Source organism: Macadamia integrifolia, chromosome 9 (genome assembly GCF_013358625.1).
Source record: "Macadamia integrifolia cultivar HAES 741 chromosome 9, SCU_Mint_v3, whole genome shotgun sequence".
In the NCBI taxonomy this organism is placed as follows: Eukaryota; Viridiplantae; Streptophyta; class Magnoliopsida; order Proteales; family Proteaceae; genus Macadamia; species Macadamia integrifolia.
In genome coordinates, this window is record NC_056565.1 from 25,266,123 (window position 1) to 25,284,913 (window position 18,791).

At 40.0% G+C, this 18,791-nt stretch overlaps 3 protein-coding genes across 3 annotated transcripts; all 3 read right to left on the minus strand.

Moving 5' to 3' along the window:
* LOC122090166 (cellulose synthase A catalytic subunit 4 [UDP-forming]-like) lies at positions 1-3,633 on the minus strand. The gene is made up of 7 exons (XM_042660013.1): positions 2,959-3,633; positions 2,579-2,716; positions 2,362-2,487; positions 2,057-2,269; positions 1,335-1,844; positions 775-1,125; positions 1-582 (listed from the first exon to the last, which is right to left on the minus strand). Exons 1-7 carry the CDS (start codon positions 3,616-3,618, stop codon positions 1-3), a joined length of 2,580 nt encoding a protein of 859 aa, XP_042515947.1. The 5' UTR covers positions 3,619-3,633.
* Positions 3,634-3,652: 19 nt separating this feature from the next.
* LOC122089651 (cellulose synthase A catalytic subunit 4 [UDP-forming]-like) lies at positions 3,653-5,378 on the minus strand. Its single transcript, XM_042659365.1, has 3 exons — positions 5,248-5,378; positions 4,100-4,172; positions 3,653-3,810 (listed from the first exon to the last, which is right to left on the minus strand). Exons 1-3 carry the CDS (start codon positions 5,335-5,337, stop codon positions 3,653-3,655), a joined length of 321 nt encoding a protein of 106 aa, XP_042515299.1. The 5' UTR covers positions 5,338-5,378.
* A 7,519-nt stretch (positions 5,379-12,897) lies between these two features.
* Positions 12,898-17,588, minus strand: LOC122089652 (cellulose synthase A catalytic subunit 4 [UDP-forming]-like). Its single transcript, XM_042659366.1, has 10 exons — positions 17,521-17,588; positions 17,066-17,154; positions 16,630-16,762; positions 15,932-16,544; positions 15,526-15,663; positions 15,308-15,433; positions 15,006-15,218; positions 14,234-14,749; positions 13,669-14,019; positions 12,898-13,479 (listed from the first exon to the last, which is right to left on the minus strand). Exons 1-10 carry the CDS (start codon positions 17,586-17,588, stop codon positions 12,898-12,900), a joined length of 2,829 nt encoding a protein of 942 aa, XP_042515300.1.
* Positions 17,589-18,791: the final 1,203 nt, after the last annotated feature.

Below are 18,791 nucleotides of genomic sequence, written 5' to 3' on the forward strand. Positions count from 1 at the left end.
CTAACATTCAACACCACATGGTTTAAGAATTGGTCCAGTCTGCTTAGGCAAGAAAGGGTCAATACGAACCCAAACCAAGGAGAAAATAGATGCAAGAAGAATTGACCAGAGGACAATAATGGTTGGTGTCTTGTTTTGCTTCCCCATCAATCCTTTGAGGAAAGGATAGAGGTGAACAATGACCCAGAAAGCAAATAATAACTTTCCAAATAAGGGGCCCCATGAGCCATACCCATTGTTAATAGCATCGGAAACTCCAGCGACCACTCCAACCATATTTAAGATAATTAGGGTGGTTGGTGGGATGAGAAGAGTAGTCCATTTGAAGTGATACAGGTCCCCAGACTCAGAATCCTCTGCAGCCTTTGAAGTTACAGTGAAGTTGGTGTCAACTCCTGCAAGGACTTTAAGGAAACCTTGGAAGACTGCAAACAGATGGGCCGAGACACCTCCAATCACCCAGAACTGTTCATTGCGCCACCAGTCATGGATACTGACACCACTCCACCGGAGCTCAAGTACACCAGTCGCGATAATGGAGAGGAAGAGAGCCATCAACCATATACTAGCGAATTTGGTCAGCTGTGGGACATGGGAATTTTCCAGTTAGAAACTAAATGACAGCCTGGGGTTGGATAATGAACTATTTAAATCAAAATTTACTATAGTTTTCTACTTGGACCATTTGGTCTGAACCAATTTGTTCATAATAGAAAAGAAACTACTAATTTGCAGTACATTAAGCAATTTATAAAAAAATATGCAATAACTTACAGTGGGAATGATGAATTTTCCAGTGAGAAGACAGACAGCAGGAATAGTGCAATAAACAAGCAAGGGAATGGAAGTGAATGGGTAAACAATGGTGTTAGTATAGGCAAGTCTCTCCAACCGCTTCAATTTTCCTCCATAGCCGTACCAGAGAGGGCAGTGACGGCTAAGGAATATTTCAACCGATCCAAGAGCCCACCTCAGAACTTGGTGTAACCTATCAGAAAGATTTATAGGTGCTGAACCCTTAAAAGCAGCTCTATTGGGCATACAGTACACTGACTTCCATCCTCTGCAGTGCATCTTGAACCCTGTCAATATATTTTCTGTAACTGATCCATAAATCCACCCAATCTGTGAAAAAAATTCATTGTCAGAACTTAAAGTAAATGGAATTTACATGAGTGGTTGGATTAGTGTATGCTAGGGTGAATACCCAGGGTTAACAATCTACGGGCCCTGCTTTTGTTCATTCATGAATTTTTACTAATCGTTGTTTTTGCAGTAGTACAGATCATGCAGGAGAAGAAGATGAAGCAGCTAAAAAAAAGTATTTGAATTACCTCTTTGCCCCATTCAGTTTTTGCTTCATAGCCACAACTGATAAGATAGATAGCCTCCTTAAGAAGGGTTTTCTTGTTGGTCCCCCGAGGAAGACCACCTTCTTCCATGAGCGTTGATGCAATGAACACTGGTGATTCCCCGAACCGTTTCTCAAAGTCCTTCTGTGACATGAGGGAAGATTTCTCAAACTCCTCATAACCTTCAAGCCCTTCCTCAATCTCTTCAAGATCAAAGACTGGGGATCCTTTCTTGCTATAATTCTTCATTTTCTTTTTCTTGCCATAAACCCCTCCAAACACACCTCTCTCTCCTTTCGTTGACTTCAACTTTGATTTCCTAGAACTGCAACAACAACAACAGCAGCACCAGGAAGGGCAGCAGTCACGAGCCCTCTTTGGTGGCTTTTCCAACACCTGTGGGTCATACCCGTACAATGCCGGGCGGTTGAAGACACAACCAGTTCCTAAATATAGTGGTCCTTGGATCCCATCTAAACCTCTCATGTTGATCTACATGGAAAAAGGAGAACAAAAAAAAAGTTTTATGGAGCAGATGGTCACTGAAAACTGGAAACTACTTGGACATGCATTTTTCTATTACGGTCTGTGCCTGTGCTTGAGACTTGTTAATCCATCATGGTTTTGGAATTTCTTAATGATGCTATCAAATTTCACAACCTTACAGCTGTGAATGTAAAAGAAGAGAAATGGTGTAGACTTACATCGAAGAATACAATGTTTCTGTTAGCATATCTATCATGATGATCGATACCGTCAAACCTCTGTGGAAACTGGACATAGCAGATCTTTTTTCCATGCTGAGGATCCATCAAAAAACACATAGCTTCCCTTACAGCCTTGCTATTGTTGATGTAGTTATCATAATCAAGGTTCAGTATGAATGGTGCATTGGTCAGTACTGCAGATACCCGGACCTAGTGATCACAAAACACAATACCACAGCTCAACATAAAACAGATAACCTGATATTTTTATAACTCACATAATGTTATTGTGATCTACTCACCAGAGCATTCATGGCACCAGCCTTCTTGTGGTGTTGATGTCCAGGTCGTTTCTCACGCGATACGTAAATAAGTCGAGGAAGCTCCTTACCTTCCACATCATGCCCACCTTCACTTCCTAGGTATTCCTGCAAAATTTTGAGGAAATTTATAAAATTTGATCACAGTGGAGGGCATATCAGTTCCTTGACAATAGTAAGAAGTAATATAATGTCCGACCTGAATCATTCCTGGATGATCTCGATCATTATTCCCTGGCCATGGAGTCCCATCTTTCATAACCCAACCTTCGTCTGGTTTCTTTTGGGCCTTTGCTACCAAGGCATTAATCCTCACCTTGAACTCTTCATACTCTCTCTACAAGTTCAGCACACGCCAAATAGCCACTTACAATAGGATGAGTGAAACTAGAAAGCCCAGATCAACTCCCCAGGTGGGGAGTGGAGTTATTTTTCCCTAATGGGATTTTACCGTCCATGGGATATTAGATCATGAGATCACAAGTCCAGTGAGATCTCATGTGACTCAACTAAAAAAGTTATCCAGAAAAATTCATGCTATTGTTGAAGTTATATACATATTAGGAGCTTATCCCTTACCTTCATGGCTCTACGTTCCTTCACAAAAGTAGTCTGAACCTTGTCCTTCAAGTATTCAATCTTCTGTGAGAAGTAGAACTCAGGAGCCCGTGGCTCAATGTTGTATTTCTTGCAAAATGGTACCCATCTCCTCGCAAACTCAGTTGTTTCTGATAATGTATCAAAGAGGAGCATTGAAGCACCATCATCTGACACATAACAACTAACCTTCTCAACTGGGTAGTCCACAGAAAGGATTGAGAGGATTGTATTAGCTGTTATAATTGGTGGTTCCTTCAATGGATCCACTGTACTCAGGAAGATATCAACTGGTGCAAGACGGTTAAGCTTGCCTTCACGTTCAAAACGCAATGAAAGTTTGTCCAAGTAAGTGTCACGGTTGATGGGGTACCACTTGGGGAACTGGTCTACTATCCATGAGAAGGCAAGCCATACTTCACAAATGACAGAGATGAGCCATAGGGAGTAAGCATCAGTTGCTGGGGTAAATATACGGAACCAGAAGAAGAATGCCAGGATGATTAGTCGGAGGATAATGACTATCCGATACGGGCTAATCTTGCTCGATGGTACCGGGACTTTTCGCCATAACGGTTTCCGGGCTTCGGCCATCCTAGGGGAGGAAGAAATATTATGTTGGCGCTGCAGTAAAACTCTCATAAATTATATCCTAAGAACAAATTAGTTATAAATCTTACCGATAATCATTTTCTTCGCCTTGATCATTTCCTCCTCTGTCGTCTTTGCTCACTAATCCTCTCTTTTCTTTCCTTGCTCTCCACTTCTCTTCCCTTTCTTTCCATTGATCAGTATTATCCAAGTCCTTATCACCTTCATAATCTTTACCAACAGCTAGACACACATTGCAATAAATCACTCATTAGATAAAGTACAAAGTATTAAGAAGGAAAAGATCTCCCAACGAGAGTCCAGATCAGCTTTCATGTGGGAGAGGAGTGTGGAATCCCACGGACCAAGGGGTATTCGGATCATGAGTCAAAGTAGTTAAGGCACCATTGATTCGTTGGGTCTGATACGCAATGAACAGAGGGGTCTCATGTTGAGAAGTCAGCACATGGGGAGAGGATCTAGACTCAATGAATTAGGGGAAAAAAAGAAAAAAAGAAAAAAAAATACTCACTGTTCCAAGCAACGGAAGCGAAAGCTGGCTTATTGGGCTGTTGCTGTTGTTGTTGATTATAATCCTCATTTTCCTGTAAAACTCAAACACCTTAGATTTGATTTCTCTAACAGTCCCCTTTAGTATTTATGGTTTCAATAATTTAAGAAAAAATTGGAGACATTTATTAACACATAGCACCTTTGGACCAATGGAGTAACACCCACGGTTCGGTCATCATGAAGTTAATTAAGAATAAAAAGATTGATAATAACTATTAGAACAAAAAGATTGATAATTGAATTAGGATCCAAAAATGGAGGGTGACTTGGGTATCCGTAGGTTAAAAGATGTGAATCTTGCCATGCTTCTAAGTTAAATGGCTTGATGGTAGCTGATTCCTTAGAGCAAGCTAGATATCTAACCAAGGAGGGATTACAAAATCATCATACTTAATTTTCTTCCTCTATCTAGCTAGGGATTCGAAGGGTGTGGGATTTTGTAGACATTGGTGATGAAAAAACTATTAATTTTTGGACTGATTGATTAAAATTTCTGTCACTCGAAGAGAGTGTCGTTTATACACATTTTTTTGGGAATGTCGATTTGCGCAACAATGGCAGATTTGCTTGCAAAACATGTTGATGCTTTAAGAATATCTATCATTTTGGAGGTACCTCGATAGTTTGCTTTTGCTGAAATAAATTGGGATGCGTTAGGCAAGCCTCGTTTTAGATTTACATGACGTGTAATTTAGGATTGGTTTTCCTATCCGCTGATGGCTACACCGAAGGGGAATATATAGACTGGTGGTGGTGGCCTGGGTCTGGGTGCCATATCTTTGCTCATTTTTGATCTTGTAATTCTTTCAAAAAAAATTTTTTTTTTAAAATAAAATCTCATTGCTAATTAAAAAAAAAAAAAAATCTTAGTAAATTTCTTAGAAATCAATTTCGTAAGTCTGCGTATTAGATATTTAGACCTTCCCTTATGAAACCAGATTAAGAGCCAAGTTAATATTATAACCAATTTCACGTTATGATATTGGTTTTCCAATTTGGCGTCTGGGTGACAGAGGCTGTTACTCAATTTCACGTAAACAATAGAGCCAAGTTAATATCATAACCAAAAGATATGCTGAAACTGAAGACTGACGAGAAAGGACGTACCTCTGCGTTACCATGCAACACATCAAGCTCGTTTCTTCCCTCAGAACCTGCAACTAGACTGGTCATGGTGGGCATGTTGGCAGACGCCATGGTTAGTGCAAGTGAAGAATGAGGAAAGTAGAGATGATGGATCGAAGGCTTGTGTGAGGAAGAGAGAATGGATAAGAGCTTTTATATATGAAAGGTGAAGTGAGACTTGAGAGGACGTTGTAGTTTCCTTACCAACTGAGTTGATAGGGAGGTCGATACTCTGAGTAGCTTATTAGGGGTGTTAAAGAAGAGAGTATCTTTGATAGGGAAGGTAGGATTTCATTGATGGGTATCAAGTTAGTGAAGATATGACAATTCAGGTAGGATATCTCCTCTATTTCCCCACGTTCCCTCAAATCAATTCAAGATTTAATATTTTCATTTGGGTATTACTTCCAAATTTCTGGATCGTTCTCCTAGTCTTGGATTTTTTTTATAACCACAAGTATAAGCCTGACCTTATGGAGATAAGAAGAGTCGACCTCAAAACTACACATTTCTTAAGCCAAAGATTTCTTACCAACTTGGCTACCCCTCGGGTATTCTCCGAGTCTTGATAATCTTTGAAATGTTTAATGGATAGCATTTCTTGGAGAGTTACGCATTGTTTTGGTGAAATAAAAAGTTGTGGATTCTCTAGCTAAGGTCACAACTGCTTCTGGAGCTGATCACTCTTGGGAGCCTGGGAGGTGTTCTCCCCGCTTTGTTGCATATATATGACATCTCTAACGAGTAGATAACCGCAACCCCTCTGCAAGTCCTCTTCCTCCTCCAGTTCACCATCCTCCATCTACTTGGTCGATGAGCTCCACACCACCTTTGCAAGTCTGCATCTTTTTCCACCTGAATATAAGAACAACTGTGAAGCTTTCCCAAAATGGAGAAGAAAAAAGGAAAAAGTATGACCATCGTGATGTCTCATCACTTATGATGATGAATTTTATGATTTTAAATAAAAAGGTTATGATGTCTTTGATTACCTTTTGTCATACTATGACATAAAATATTTTGAAATTAAAAAAAATCGAAGTTATGACGAGTGATAGCTGATATGATGTGGTGGATATATAAATTATGTTTTACAATCTTCAGTTATTGTGTTGGAAAAATTTACCTAATACAATCCCTATATGAGGTATTTTCTTGTACAATCAGAAGTAAAATAAATAAATAAATAAATAAAATAACATCTTAAAATACCCCAACATGCTTAAGAAATACATCCAAACTTCTTTATCATTGTCTTCTATGCTAGCTTTGTGATTACCCTACCCACGATAATATTTGTGAGAGAGAGATGATTTTTGGTCGTTGTACAACATACATTGAAGTAGGGGTGTCAATTCTAAGCCCGCAATGGTAGGTCCGACCTAGATCGACCCTATTAATAAACTTGTAGGGCACAGATGGGCGTTCACAATGCAGGTAGCTAGACCGTCAGGCGCCCGATCGAACCAACACGTTTACATGCCTGGCTTGAACCGACTCCTTGTAACCCGACCCAACCCGACCTCTTTAATGCTACATAAAATTTCTATTTTGCCACTACTAGTAAGAAACTAATTAAATCTTCTTACCTTTTGCTTTGTAATAAGATTTGATTTAATTAACCTTTGTTTTGTAAGTTGTAATGGTCATAATCTCTTTTTTTTTTTTCAAAGAATGACCATAATCTCAAACCACTTCTTTTCTTTATTAAGATTCGTGTCACATATTTCTGAGCCTTCAACCCACTTAAGAAAATAATTTTAGGGTAGGTACATTTAAAGTCCGTTTAGACTTGAATAGGTCCTTAGCCCGGTTAAGGCTTGTTTAAAGAAGCCCGTTTAAAGCCCGACACTGGCTAACCAGATTATAAATCGTACCATGCCCCCCAAAACTAGCCCGTTTACTTAAACAGGCATTCACGATGCAAGGCTCCCAAGTGTTCAAGTCCGACTAGGCCCGATCAAAACTGACCTAACCCGATCGGTTGACACCCCTACACTGAAGTGATCGAGAAGGCCCAAGTTTGCTTTAGATCCAGATGCTATGACAGTCACATGGACATTAACATTATAAGCAATGGTACCCTCCTACTATGCTGAATCTAAGGGTGTCAAAATGAAACAAAAAATCGAATATCGGAACCAAAATCAATAGTTTACAATGGAATAGAATTGGACCACAAAGAAATGGTGTTTTTTGATTTGATAAGGTATCTTTTTGGTTTGTTCGGTTCAAAACCGAAAAACCACTAACACTAACCTAATAGAAACCATTTATGAAAAACCAGCTGCACTGGATATTAACTGATATAAATTTTAAACTAACGAATCCCTTTCCCCACATTTATTTCTATTTCTCTATTCTCTTTCCCTTGATCTAATATGAAGCTTCACCAATACTCATGAAACAATATAGTTTCCCCCACATAACAAGGATACGAAAAATAGAATCCTGATGTTTAAGTAGTAAACACGCCAGCGCAATCTTCTGTTTATAAGCAAACAAAGGGCAAACACAAAGCAAAGTGCTACACACCGTGTATAAAGTTATCACATCACTAATGATAAGAATTATTATCCAAAATTCTTGATTTTTTTATGGAATGTGATGTCGCCTCACAAGCCACAAATGTAATATATCAATACATGAAGTAGAATAAATAGAATTAAAAGGAGCAAAGGTGAAACCTAAAGTGAACTGAAACTACAAACCACATGTAACTCGTTTGTAAACAGGACAACGTAAATTGAATAGAAACCAATAAAATTGGACTGAATGCCAAAAGGTTTTGATTCTGGCTGAATCTTATCCAGTGCAATTTGATTTCACCTTGTCAGAGTGTAAACCAAACCAAAACTAGACCAAATAACCGAAATCGATTGACATCCTTAGCAGATTCTCTATTAATTCTTCCTAAAGCCCAGACCCAAACTTGGATGTCCCCCTCAACACTACCTTCATCAGGGTTGTGTTCTTATGTTCTGAGTGAAAAGGTGGGAGCTTTCCATGGACCTTGAGTAAGCCATGGCCACTTTGATGTCATTGCCTTAGGTAATGCCAAACTTCTCATTGGGTTTCTCCTCTACGCTGATGATGATGTTGAGGTTAGGTTGGTCATGGAAGGTGCGGATGTTGAGCCCTTGGACCTTGTAGGAAGGGACCTTAATTTGGCTTGTAGAAGTCGTAGAATAAAGATGAGACACATACCAAAATGAGGTTGGGTATGCATAGGAAGCCAATTACAAAAGTTGAGAGAAGGATGAAACCCTTTCAAGGAGATGCCTGAGGCAGTGCGACCACATAACCTTTAGAGTTACCCATCCAACTCAAGCGTAAGCTCAAAAACATGGTTTCCCTTAATGCATGGGACGAGACCAAGTCAAATTATAATAGCTTGAGGGTCTACCGGTTTTGACCGTCAAATACTTTTGGCATTGGCTCAGAATAGCCCGACTTAGGTTTAAGGCTACCACTGTTCTAAAAGTCATGGCATATTTTGGGTTTGGGTTCTCTTTATTTATGGATGAATTACTTGAGTTCATTGGATACACCTTTTGGTTATGATGATCCATTTTTCTGAAATTGAGTGAGAGAAGAAGGAAGAAGTGGGGTCGGGTGCGTTGGAATAGTAGAAGAAAAGAAGCTTCCACTTGTACTCTAGAAAATCAAAATGTGTAAAGAGGATAGAATAAGACTTTTACGAAAATGTTGGGGGTATTTCAAGGTATTCAATCAACTGTTTTTGACCAACTGCATGAATAAATAAACTTTTGGGGATTTAGTAAATCTTTTTTTGGGGACATATTTTTTGTGAGGAGCACACCCCTGTGTGCACAAAGTTCATAATGATCACTGTAACTCCACCGGGTTGATGTACTAGCGTGCACTCTCACTGGCTAGGGCACTGGCGAAGGGGCCATACTGCCAAATAGAAAACATATCTCCATTTTTGTAGGAAAAAGAAACCTAAAAGACAATGAGGCTCCTACGCCAGACATAATGAGAGAAGAAATGATCGTACCACCCCTCATGAAAGACACTTCTACTAATACTCTCACTGGCCTTGTGTTGGTGTAGGGTCACACTACCTTTTAGGAACCTTCCATTTTCTTTAAATATTTAAATGGGGTAAACAAAACTGAAGTAGATCTACCCAATTGTCTTTAAAAAAAAAAAAAATAATAATAATAATAGAGAGAAGCAACGTTTAGTCTCTCTCTACCTCCAAATATGTTGGAGAAACCACTATATATCATCATAGAGTTATTGATGGGTGGTGGTTCTCTTTGGACTCCGTGTGGACTGCAACGTGTGTGACCCTAAAACCTAGAAAATCACTCACATAATTGAAGCGACTATTGAATCAACCAAGGAACCAAATAACCAATCACAAGTGCTCTCGGTGAAGAAATCAAGATCTTATCCTGAAATGTGAAACGGTAAGTTCTGTAAATTTAGAGCATGGAAGTGAGCATAGGGCTCGGGGAAGAGGATTAGTTTTATCCAATATCCATCCATGGATTCCATCTATAAATACTCCCTCAGCTTCTTCTGCTGTGGAAAGCATCAGAGATCTATACAAAGTGGTCGTCTGATTGAGATTACAGTAATATTCTTTGAGTATTAAGAGCTTTTAATTACGAAGATGGAGAAGAAGAGTAGCTGCTGCGGCTCCTATTCCTACTCGTGGAGCAACAGGGACAACAGTTAAGGAAGAGCCCAAGAAGGTTGATGTTAAGAATGAAGCTGTGAATGAGGAGGCCAAGGGAAACCTTGCTGCTTGTGGGACTGCTGCTGGTGTGGTGTCTCCTAAAGTTGAAGAAAAGCCTAAGCCTTCCCTTGCTGCTGCTAAGAAAGAAGAACCTATGAAAGTCAATGTAGGATACGGGGGTGGTAGTGGTGGTGGTGGTGGCTGTGGATCTGCTTGATTATTGCTTACCAACTTTGAACAATCAATGTTGTCCTGTCTCTACTGCATGATATTACTTTTATGTTGTAAGGGTACTTAGTTAGGGCCCAGGGTAGTCGCTTATTAGGGGTGCCAAAGGGTGTCTTTGATATATAGGGAAGGTTATATTAGGGTTTGAAGGGTTTAATTTGTTAAAAAGGTCTTCGATATTATTCTAAACTCAAACGTGTTTAGAAAATATCTCTCTATCTCTTTCCTCTCTCCCACACATGTTTGAGTTATAAAGGATTTAATTTATTAAGGTAAAAGGTTTTATACAGAACCATGCATCATGCATAACCATTCAGCTGTTGGATGGGGATGAGGGTTTATGGCGCACCCCTTACCATCATTTAACCGCGGTGTACATGATTGCACACCATGCCACAAAAACTGTCCCCCATTTGTTCTAGGTCAGCTATCCGTTTGCGTTCCCTACTCTTAGATACAGTACCCTGTTTAGGCTATAAGCTGTCTTGGCCCAACAGCATCAAGTTTAGGCCCATATTAACAGGTCAGGTTGGGTTTCGTTTCTTTTTTCGACCTAGTGTATAGTAGGCCCAGCACTTGTGGATTTTCCTTCATTATCAAGGGCTCAATTTCTAGCTTGCTTTTTGCTTCTTTTCCAGTACCGTGCCGGCCTGCCGATAACTCGCGAGTGTCTTCACCTTACATGCTTTCTATGTTCCAACGCTCTCTCCCTCATGGCGCCTCAGAGCAGAAGAGGGAAAAGTAGCGGCGGGAACGGTGGAATCCTAGGGTTACAAGCACTGTATCCGAATCACTGATCGTCAGCTATGGCAAAAAAGTAGCCTCTGAGGCTCTGATTCTACATTCGTAACCAAAAAGCTCCTAAAAAGCATTGGGAAAGCAGGTTGGATCGCAGGAACAACGTTCTTGATCCTGGTCGTTCCTCTTATCATCGAAATCGACCGAGAGCAAATTTTGACCGAGCTCGATATGCAGCAGGCCAGCTTGCTCGGCACCCCACCCGCACCTCCCAGTTGATCGATGAATCCTCAGGTTCAGGTCAGAGACATCGTGTCTCGTACTCTGGCTAGGGTTTTGCTTTATTGAATTTTTCCTTTGAGGTTTCAGTTTAGATTCATTCTTCGAAGCATGTGGTGCAATTGCAAAATGGCCCTTTTGAGGGTTTTTGTTCTCTTATTGAAGTGGATGGAACTCAAATCTTTTTAATGGATTTGGGGGGCATTTTCTACTAGTTTTGCCTGTTTATTGGGTTTAGCTTGATAACGCCTGAGGATACCATATTACATTTGGAGACTTTAATTTGTAACCAAGTTGGACCTTCTGGAATACTGGAATTTTTACTCCGAGTGGAATACTGTATAAAACCCTTGAGCAAAGCTTAGCGAACTCGAGTAATGGTACTTTGAGGTTGAGGGTCGAAACTCTTAAGTCTTCATGAACTTTCGTCTTCCTGCTTCTGTTTTCCCTGGTTTAGTTTTCTTCTTTTAATGTTTGACAAATTGAATAAGATTTCCAGTTTGTTGGAAGTGCATAATGTAATTGAAATTTAAAGAAAGAGACAAGTCTGTAGAACTTATCATCTTGGTTCAATTATTTAGCTAGATTTGAGCAATGCTTGAATGTTTTCATGAGATTAAAATTTGTGATTTGTTTTTAATCCTGTATCAAGGAAAATAATCCTTTTTTATCGTGATAATTTGAGGTTTAACAAATCCTTATTGCTCATTTTTCCTTTACTGAATTGAGACTCATCATGTTGGTTTTCTCTGAATTCCAAGTTGTTATGTAGTAAGACTAATCTCTTAAGTCACATATTGTAATGCTATCTACAACCCTAGTTTAGCTTCAATGTAAACAGACTCAGAGTATTAAGGAGCCATTATTTTTCGTTGGAGCCTGTAGTAGGAGGTTCATGTTCTTCCTCGAGCAAATATAACACAAAACGGCTGAAGGTAGAAGGAGAAGAAGAGATTTTACAATGCCCTAAAGAAACCAATGCCCTTCCGATCACACAAAAAAAAATCTAATTGTGGAGGAATCCCTGTGAAATTTGGAAAATTGACCTAACATCTTGGGCCTGGCTGATAAGTAAAATGCACTTTAGGGATGAATAGGCCTAAATAGTCCTACACATGCAGTGTTTTGTTTGGAGAACTTGAAGAATATATTGGTAAAACTTCTTAGCTCATAGAAGTTGAAAGAGAATTTCCCTTGCTTCGTTGTGGGTGTCTAGGTGTAGAAGAGGAATGGTGAAGTGTGGACCATGTTGGTTTAAGTATTGTAAATGGTCATACTGTGATATATTTCAATTATGATCCCTTAGTTCAAGTTAGTGTAAATAGGAAATACATTTCATGAGCTATGGTCTTTGGTGTCCTAGAAAAAAGAGGGATGATTGGGAAAAGGGGTGGGGGGGGGGGGGGGAGCGGGGAACAAAAGAAAAAGAACCTGCATCAAGAAACCCAAATCTCATAGCTTTCGTTGTATTTGTTACACTATTAGAGCCAATGGTTCTCATTTCAGAACAGAATTGTAAAATTTTATCATAACAGCATAATGTCACACCTTCAGCAACTTTGTACAACAACAATGCTTTTCAGGTCTCCTAACATTGGTGAAGACACCATAACTGATAAAAGAAGAAGAAGTAGGCACAGGAAAGTAGAGAGGCAGTCAAGGCCCCAAAGGCATGACTAACATTCAACACCACACGGTTTAAGAATTGGTCCAGTCTGCTTAGGCAAGAAAGGGTCAATACGAACCCAAACCAAGGAGAAAATAGATGCAAGAAGAATTGACCAGAGGACAACAATGGTTGGTGTCCTGTTTTGCCTCCCCATCAATCCTTTGAGGAAAGGATAGAGGTGAACAATGACCCAGAATGCAAAAAGTAACTTTCCAAATAAGGAGCCCCATGAGCCATACCCATTGTTAATGGCATCGGAAACTCCAGCGACCACTCCAACCATATTCATGATAATTAGGGTGGTCGGTGGGATGAGAAGTGTAGTCCATTTGAAGAGATATAGCTCCCCAGACTCAGAATCCTCTGCTGCCTTTGAAGTTACAGTGAAGTTGGTGTCAACTCCTGCAAGGACTTTAAGGAAACCTTGGAAGACTGCAAACAGATGGGCCGAGACACCTCCAATCACCCAGAACTGTTCATTGCGCCACCAGTCATGGATACTGACACCACTCCACCGGACCTCAAGTACACCAGTCGCACTAATGGAGAGGAAGAGAGCCATCAACCATATACTAGCGAATTTGGTCAGCTGTGTGACATGGGAATTTTCGGTTAGAAAGTAAATGACAGTCTGGAGTTGGAAAATGAACTAATTAAATCAAAATTTACTAGAGATTTCCACTTGGACCACTTGGTCTGAACCAATTTGTTTATAGTAGAAAAGAGCCTACTAGTTTCCAGTACATTAAGCAATTTATTAAAAAATGCAATAACTTACAGTGGGAATGATGAATTTTCCAGTGAGAAGACAGACAGCTGGAATAGTGCAATAGGCAAGCAAGGGAATGGAAGTGAATGGGTAAACAATGGTGTTAGTATAAGCAAGTCTCTCCAACCACTTCAATTTTTCTCCATAGCCATACCAGAGAGGGCAGTGACGGCTAAGGAATATTTCAACCGATCCAAGAGCCCTCCTCAGAACTTGGTGCAACCGATCAGAAAGATTTATTGGTGCTGAACCCCTAAAAGCAGCTCTGTTGGGCATACAATACACTGACTTCCATCCTTTGCAGTGCATCTTGAACCCTGTCAATATATCTTCTGTAACTGATCCATAAATCCACCCAATCTGTGAAAAACATTCATCATCAGAACTTAAACCACATGGAATTTACATGAGTGGTTGGATTAGTTTATGCTATGATGAATACCCAGTTTTAAGAATCTAATTGCCCTGCTTTTGTTCAATCTTGAATTTTCACTAATCATTGTTTTGCAATAGTACAGTTCATGCAGGAGAAGAAAATGAAGCAGCTAAAAAAAAAAAATTATGTTTGAATTACCTCTTTGCCCCATTCAGTTTTCTCTTCGTAGCCACAATTAATGACATAAATTGCCTCCTTAATGAGGGTTGTCTTGTTGGTACCCTGAGGAAGACCACCTGCTTCCATGAGTGTTGATGCAATGAAGACTGGTGATTCCCCGAACCGTTTCTCGAAGTTCTTCTGTGACATGAGGGAGGATTTCTCCAACTCCTCAAAACCTTCAAGCCCTTCCTCAATCTCTTCAAGATCAAAGGCTGGGGATCCTTTCTTGCTAAAATTCTTCTTCATATTCTTTTTCTTGCCATAAAACCCTCCAAACACACCTCTCTCTCCTTTCTTTGTCTTTGACTCTGATTTTCCGGAACCGCAACAACAACTGCCACACCAGGAAGGCCAGCAGTCACATGACATCTTTGGTCTCTTTTCCGACACTGGTGGCGGTGGGTTGTACCCATACAATGCCGTACGGTTGAAGACACAACCAGTTCCTACATATAATGGTCCTTGGATGCCATCTAAACCTCTCATGTTGATCTACATGGAAAAAGGAAAAGAAAAAGTTCCATGGAGCAGAAAACCACTGAAAACTGAAAACAGATTGGAGTTGCATTTTCTATTATGGTCTCTGCCTGGGCTAGTGAGCTTGAGACTTGTTAATCAATCATGGTTTTGGTAGTAGATCTTAATGATGTCGACAAATTTCCACATATGGGTGCGACAAGGCCTTGAACTTACATTTGTAAATGGAAAGGAAGATGTTAATCAAAGAAGAGAAATGGTGTAGACTTACATCGAAGAATACAATGTTCTTGTTAGCATATCTATCATGCTGATCGATTCCATCAAACCTCTGTGGGAACTGGACGTAGCAGAACCTTTTTCCATGCTGAGGATCCATCAAAAAGCACATAGCTTCCCTTACAACCTTGCTATTGTTGATGTAGTTATCACAATCAAGGTTCAGTATGAATGGTGCATTGGTCAGTACTGCAGAGACGCGGACCTAGTGATCACAAAACATAACACCGCAACTCAACATCAAAATAGCGAATCTTATCTTAATATATAACTCTCATAATGTGATCCACTCACCAGAGCATTCATGGCACCAGCCTTCTTGTGGTATTGATATCCAGGTTGTTTCTCACGCGAGACGTAAACAAGTCGAGGAAGCTCCTTACCTTCCATATCAAGCGCACCTTCACTTCCTAGGTATTCCTGCAAATTTTAGAGGAAATTTATTATTTGTGGTAAGAGCAGAGGACATGTCAGTTACTTGAGAAAGAGTAAGGATTAATATAATGTTTGACCTGAATCATTCCTGGATGATCTTGAGTATTGTTCCCTGGCCATGGAGTCCCATCTTGCATAACCCAACCTTCCTCTGGTTTCTTCTGACCCTTTGCCACCAATGCATTAATCCTCACCTTGAACTCTTCATACTCTCTCTACAATTTTAGCACACACCAAATTGCAGCTTTCAATAGGGTGAGAGTGAAATAGGAAGAGTCCTAATTAGCTCCCCTCCCCAAGTGGGGAGAGGAGTTACCCTCCCCACATGGGATTCTACTGTCAATGGAGTATCAGATCACGAATCCAAAGGTATCCCATGTGGGTCAACACATTGGGAGAGGGTCTAGACTCAACTAGGAATGTACTCCAGAAAAGTTCATGCTACTGTTGAAGTTATGGTCATACGAGGAGCTTGTCCCTTACCTTCATGGCTCTACGTTCCTTCACAAAAGTTGTCTGAACCTTGTCCTTCAAGTAGTCAATCTTCTGTGAGAAGTAGAACTCAGGAGCCCGTGGCTCAATGTTGTATTTCTTGCAAAATGGTACCCATCTCCTTGCAAACTCAGCTGTTTCTGATAATGTATCAAAGAGGAGCATTGAAGCACCATCGTCTGATACATAACAGCTAACCTTCTCAACTGGGTAGTCCACAGACAGGATTGAGAGGACTGTATTAGCTGTTATAATTGGTGGTTCCTTCAATGGATCGATTGAACTCACAAAGAAATCAACTGATGCAAGACGGTTAGGCTTGCCTTCACGCTCAAAACGCAAGGAAAGTTGGTCTAAGTAAGTCTCACGGTTGATGGGGTCCCACTTGGGGAGCTGGTCTAGTATCCATGAGAAGGCAAACCATACTTCACAAATGACAGAGATGAGCCATAGGGAGTAAGCATCAGTTGCTGGGGTAAATATACGGTAACGGAAGAAGAATGCCAGAGTGATAAGTCTGAGGACAATGACCATCCGATACGGGCTAATCTTGCTCGATGGAATCTCGACTTTTCGCCATAACGGTTTCCGAGCTTCAGCCATCCTAGGTAAGGATGAAATAAAATGTTGGTGTTGCAGTAAAATTATCATAAATTATCTTCCAATAACAAATTAGTAATAAATCTTACTCATAATCAACTTCTTCGCCTTGATCATTTCCTCCTCCCTCGTTTTTGCTCACTAATCCTCTCCTTTCTTGCCTTGCCTTCCACTTCTCTACCCTCTCTTTCCATGCATCGTTATTGTCCAAGTCCTTATCACCTTCAAAATCTTTAACAATTAGATACACATACATTGTCACATTGCAATAAATTACTCAATAAATAAAGTACAAAGAATTAAGAAGGAAAAGATCTCCCAACAAGAGTCCAGATCAGCTCCCATGTGGGAGAGGAGTGTGGAATTCCACCGCCCAAGGGGTATTCGGATCATGAGTCAAAGCAATTAATGCACCATTGACTCGTTGAGTTTGATACCCCATGAATAATGAGATCTCATGTTGGAAGATCAGCATATGGGGAGAGGATCCAGACTCAACTGGGGGAAAAAAAAGGAAATACTCACTGTTTCTAGCAACAGAACTGAAGGCTGTGCCATTTGGTTGTTGCCATTGTGGTGGGTTATAATCCTCATTTTCCTGTAAAAACCAATACCTTATTTGATTTGTTTAACAATCCCCTTTAGCATATATAGCTTCAATAATTTAAGAACGAATAAATTAGTCGTGAGGAGAATTGATTTGGAGCCATTTTTTAACACACAACACCTTTGAACCGACAGAACTACACCTAAGGTTTGGTCATAAGGAGGTTAATTAAGAATACTATAAGAACAAAAAGATTGATAATTGAATTAGGATCCAAAATTTGAGGGTCCTGGGTATCGTCAGTTAAAGAATGTGAATACTGCCATGCTTTCCAAGTTGGTGTGGTTTATTAAATCAGATGGCTCGATGGTAGCTGATTTTCTTAGAGTGAGATATCTAACCAAGGAGGGGATCGACTATGAAATCATCATACTTTTCTTCCTCTTTCTGGCTAGGGATTTGAAGGGTATGGGATTTTGTAGATCTAAAAGAGGGAGGCATGGTTGGTGATGGCACAACTATTAATTTTTTGCGTCACTATTTTCTAACTGATGAGAAGCTGATGAAAAGATCAATTTAGATGGCGTCTTGTTGTAATATATGTCACTAGGAGACGGAGTTAACCCAAGAGAGTAGCGCAGTTGGTGAGCAACGAACTTGGTATGAGCCGTATACTCGGACGTCCTAAGTTCGACTCCCACTAGGAACACCTTGGGCCACTCACACTGGGTGTTTAGTGCTCTTCACTTCTTTCATTGTAAGTGGAATGGTTCTCATTCAACCCCGCTATGACCGGATCCATGCAGTTGTTGGGTCAGCAGGACCAGCCAGGCCGAAGGCCTAGATACCTGTCGTTAGCAAAAAAAAAAACTAGGAGTTATGCAAATATTTATGGAGTGTTGATTTTGCAGCAGCTTTGTGTTGAGTTTGTTCGTTTTTCAATATCTAGTGGTTTTGTTTTCGTTCTATGGTGGAATGCAAAGCTAATATTTCACCATTGAAGAAGGTTTAATTGGCTTCCTTAATATATATCCCACATCAGATCTTGGTTGAAACAAAATTGAACGTTTAGTAATTGTAGCAAGGACCTGGCTTTATTATCAGAGTGATTGCGTACGATGTTCAGGATTTCTCATCAATTTTTCTAGTGCAAGTTAAATCGTTGAAGGATTTGCAAGTATTTAGTTCGATGAGTCTGATAAGGAATGTTGGATCCTCACATAAAATAATAGGTCTTTTCTATACTCGTTCAGTGGATGGATGTATCAAAATCAACATCGATGGATGCTCCTTAGATAACCTGGTAATTTTGGACCTGGGGGTATTTTTAGGATCATTTGGGTCAGCCCCTTAGTTGCATTTCCTCCTTTGAAGGTATTACATCTAATATTTGGGTGGAGTTGAAGCTATTTGGATAGCCATGGTTTGGGGTTTGTCTTGGATCTTTGTAGAGTGTGATTAATTCTTATTCGATCATATGAAGAATCTATTCTGGTTTTGACAACAATGGTATTTTATAATACTCTTCTAGGTAGGATCTTTTGAAGGTAACTCACTGCTTTAGGTAGGTCAATTTTCACATTCTTAGGCTACAACCAGTGCACTATCCACTGGAACCACATTAAAAACAACAAAAACTAGAGCAACCACATAATAACAGATTCGGAATTGTAACCAAGCATCGCCCATTGGTTCTATACCCGA

Coding starts and splice junctions, on each gene's coding strand:
- LOC122089652 (XM_042659366.1), bottom strand. CDS start 17,588: ATGCCTCCCTCTTTTAGATCTACAAAATCCCATACCCTTCAAATCCCT. Junction 17,155..17,520: donor AGCCAGAAAGAGGAAGAAAA/GTATGATGATTT, acceptor AAATCAAATAAG/GTATTGGTTTTTACAGGAAA. Junction 13,480..13,668: donor GAAAATTCATCATTCCCACT/GTAAGTTATTGC, acceptor CATGTCACACAG/CTGACCAAATTCGCTAGTAT.
- LOC122089651 (XM_042659365.1), bottom strand. CDS start 5,337: ATGGCGTCTGCCAACATGCCCACCATGACCAGTCTAGTTGCAGGTTCT. Junction 4,173..5,247: donor TGTTGCATGGTAACGCAGAG/GTACGTCCTTTC, acceptor TGAGTTTTACAG/GAAAATGAGGATTATAATCA. Junction 3,811..4,099: donor CGCTTCCGTTGCTTGGAACA/GTGAGTATTTTT, acceptor ATGTGTGTCTAG/CTGTTGGTAAAGATTATGAA.
- LOC122090166 (XM_042660013.1), bottom strand. CDS start 3,618: ATGAGAGTTTTACTGCAGCGCCAACATAATATTTCTTCCTCCCCTAGG. Junction 1,845..2,056: donor GAAACATTGTATTCTTCGAT/GTAAGTCTACAC, acceptor TTTTCCATGTAG/ATCAACATGAGAGGTTTAGA. Junction 583..774: donor GAAAATTCATCATTCCCACT/GTAAGTTATTGC, acceptor CATGTCCCACAG/CTGACCAAATTCGCTAGTAT.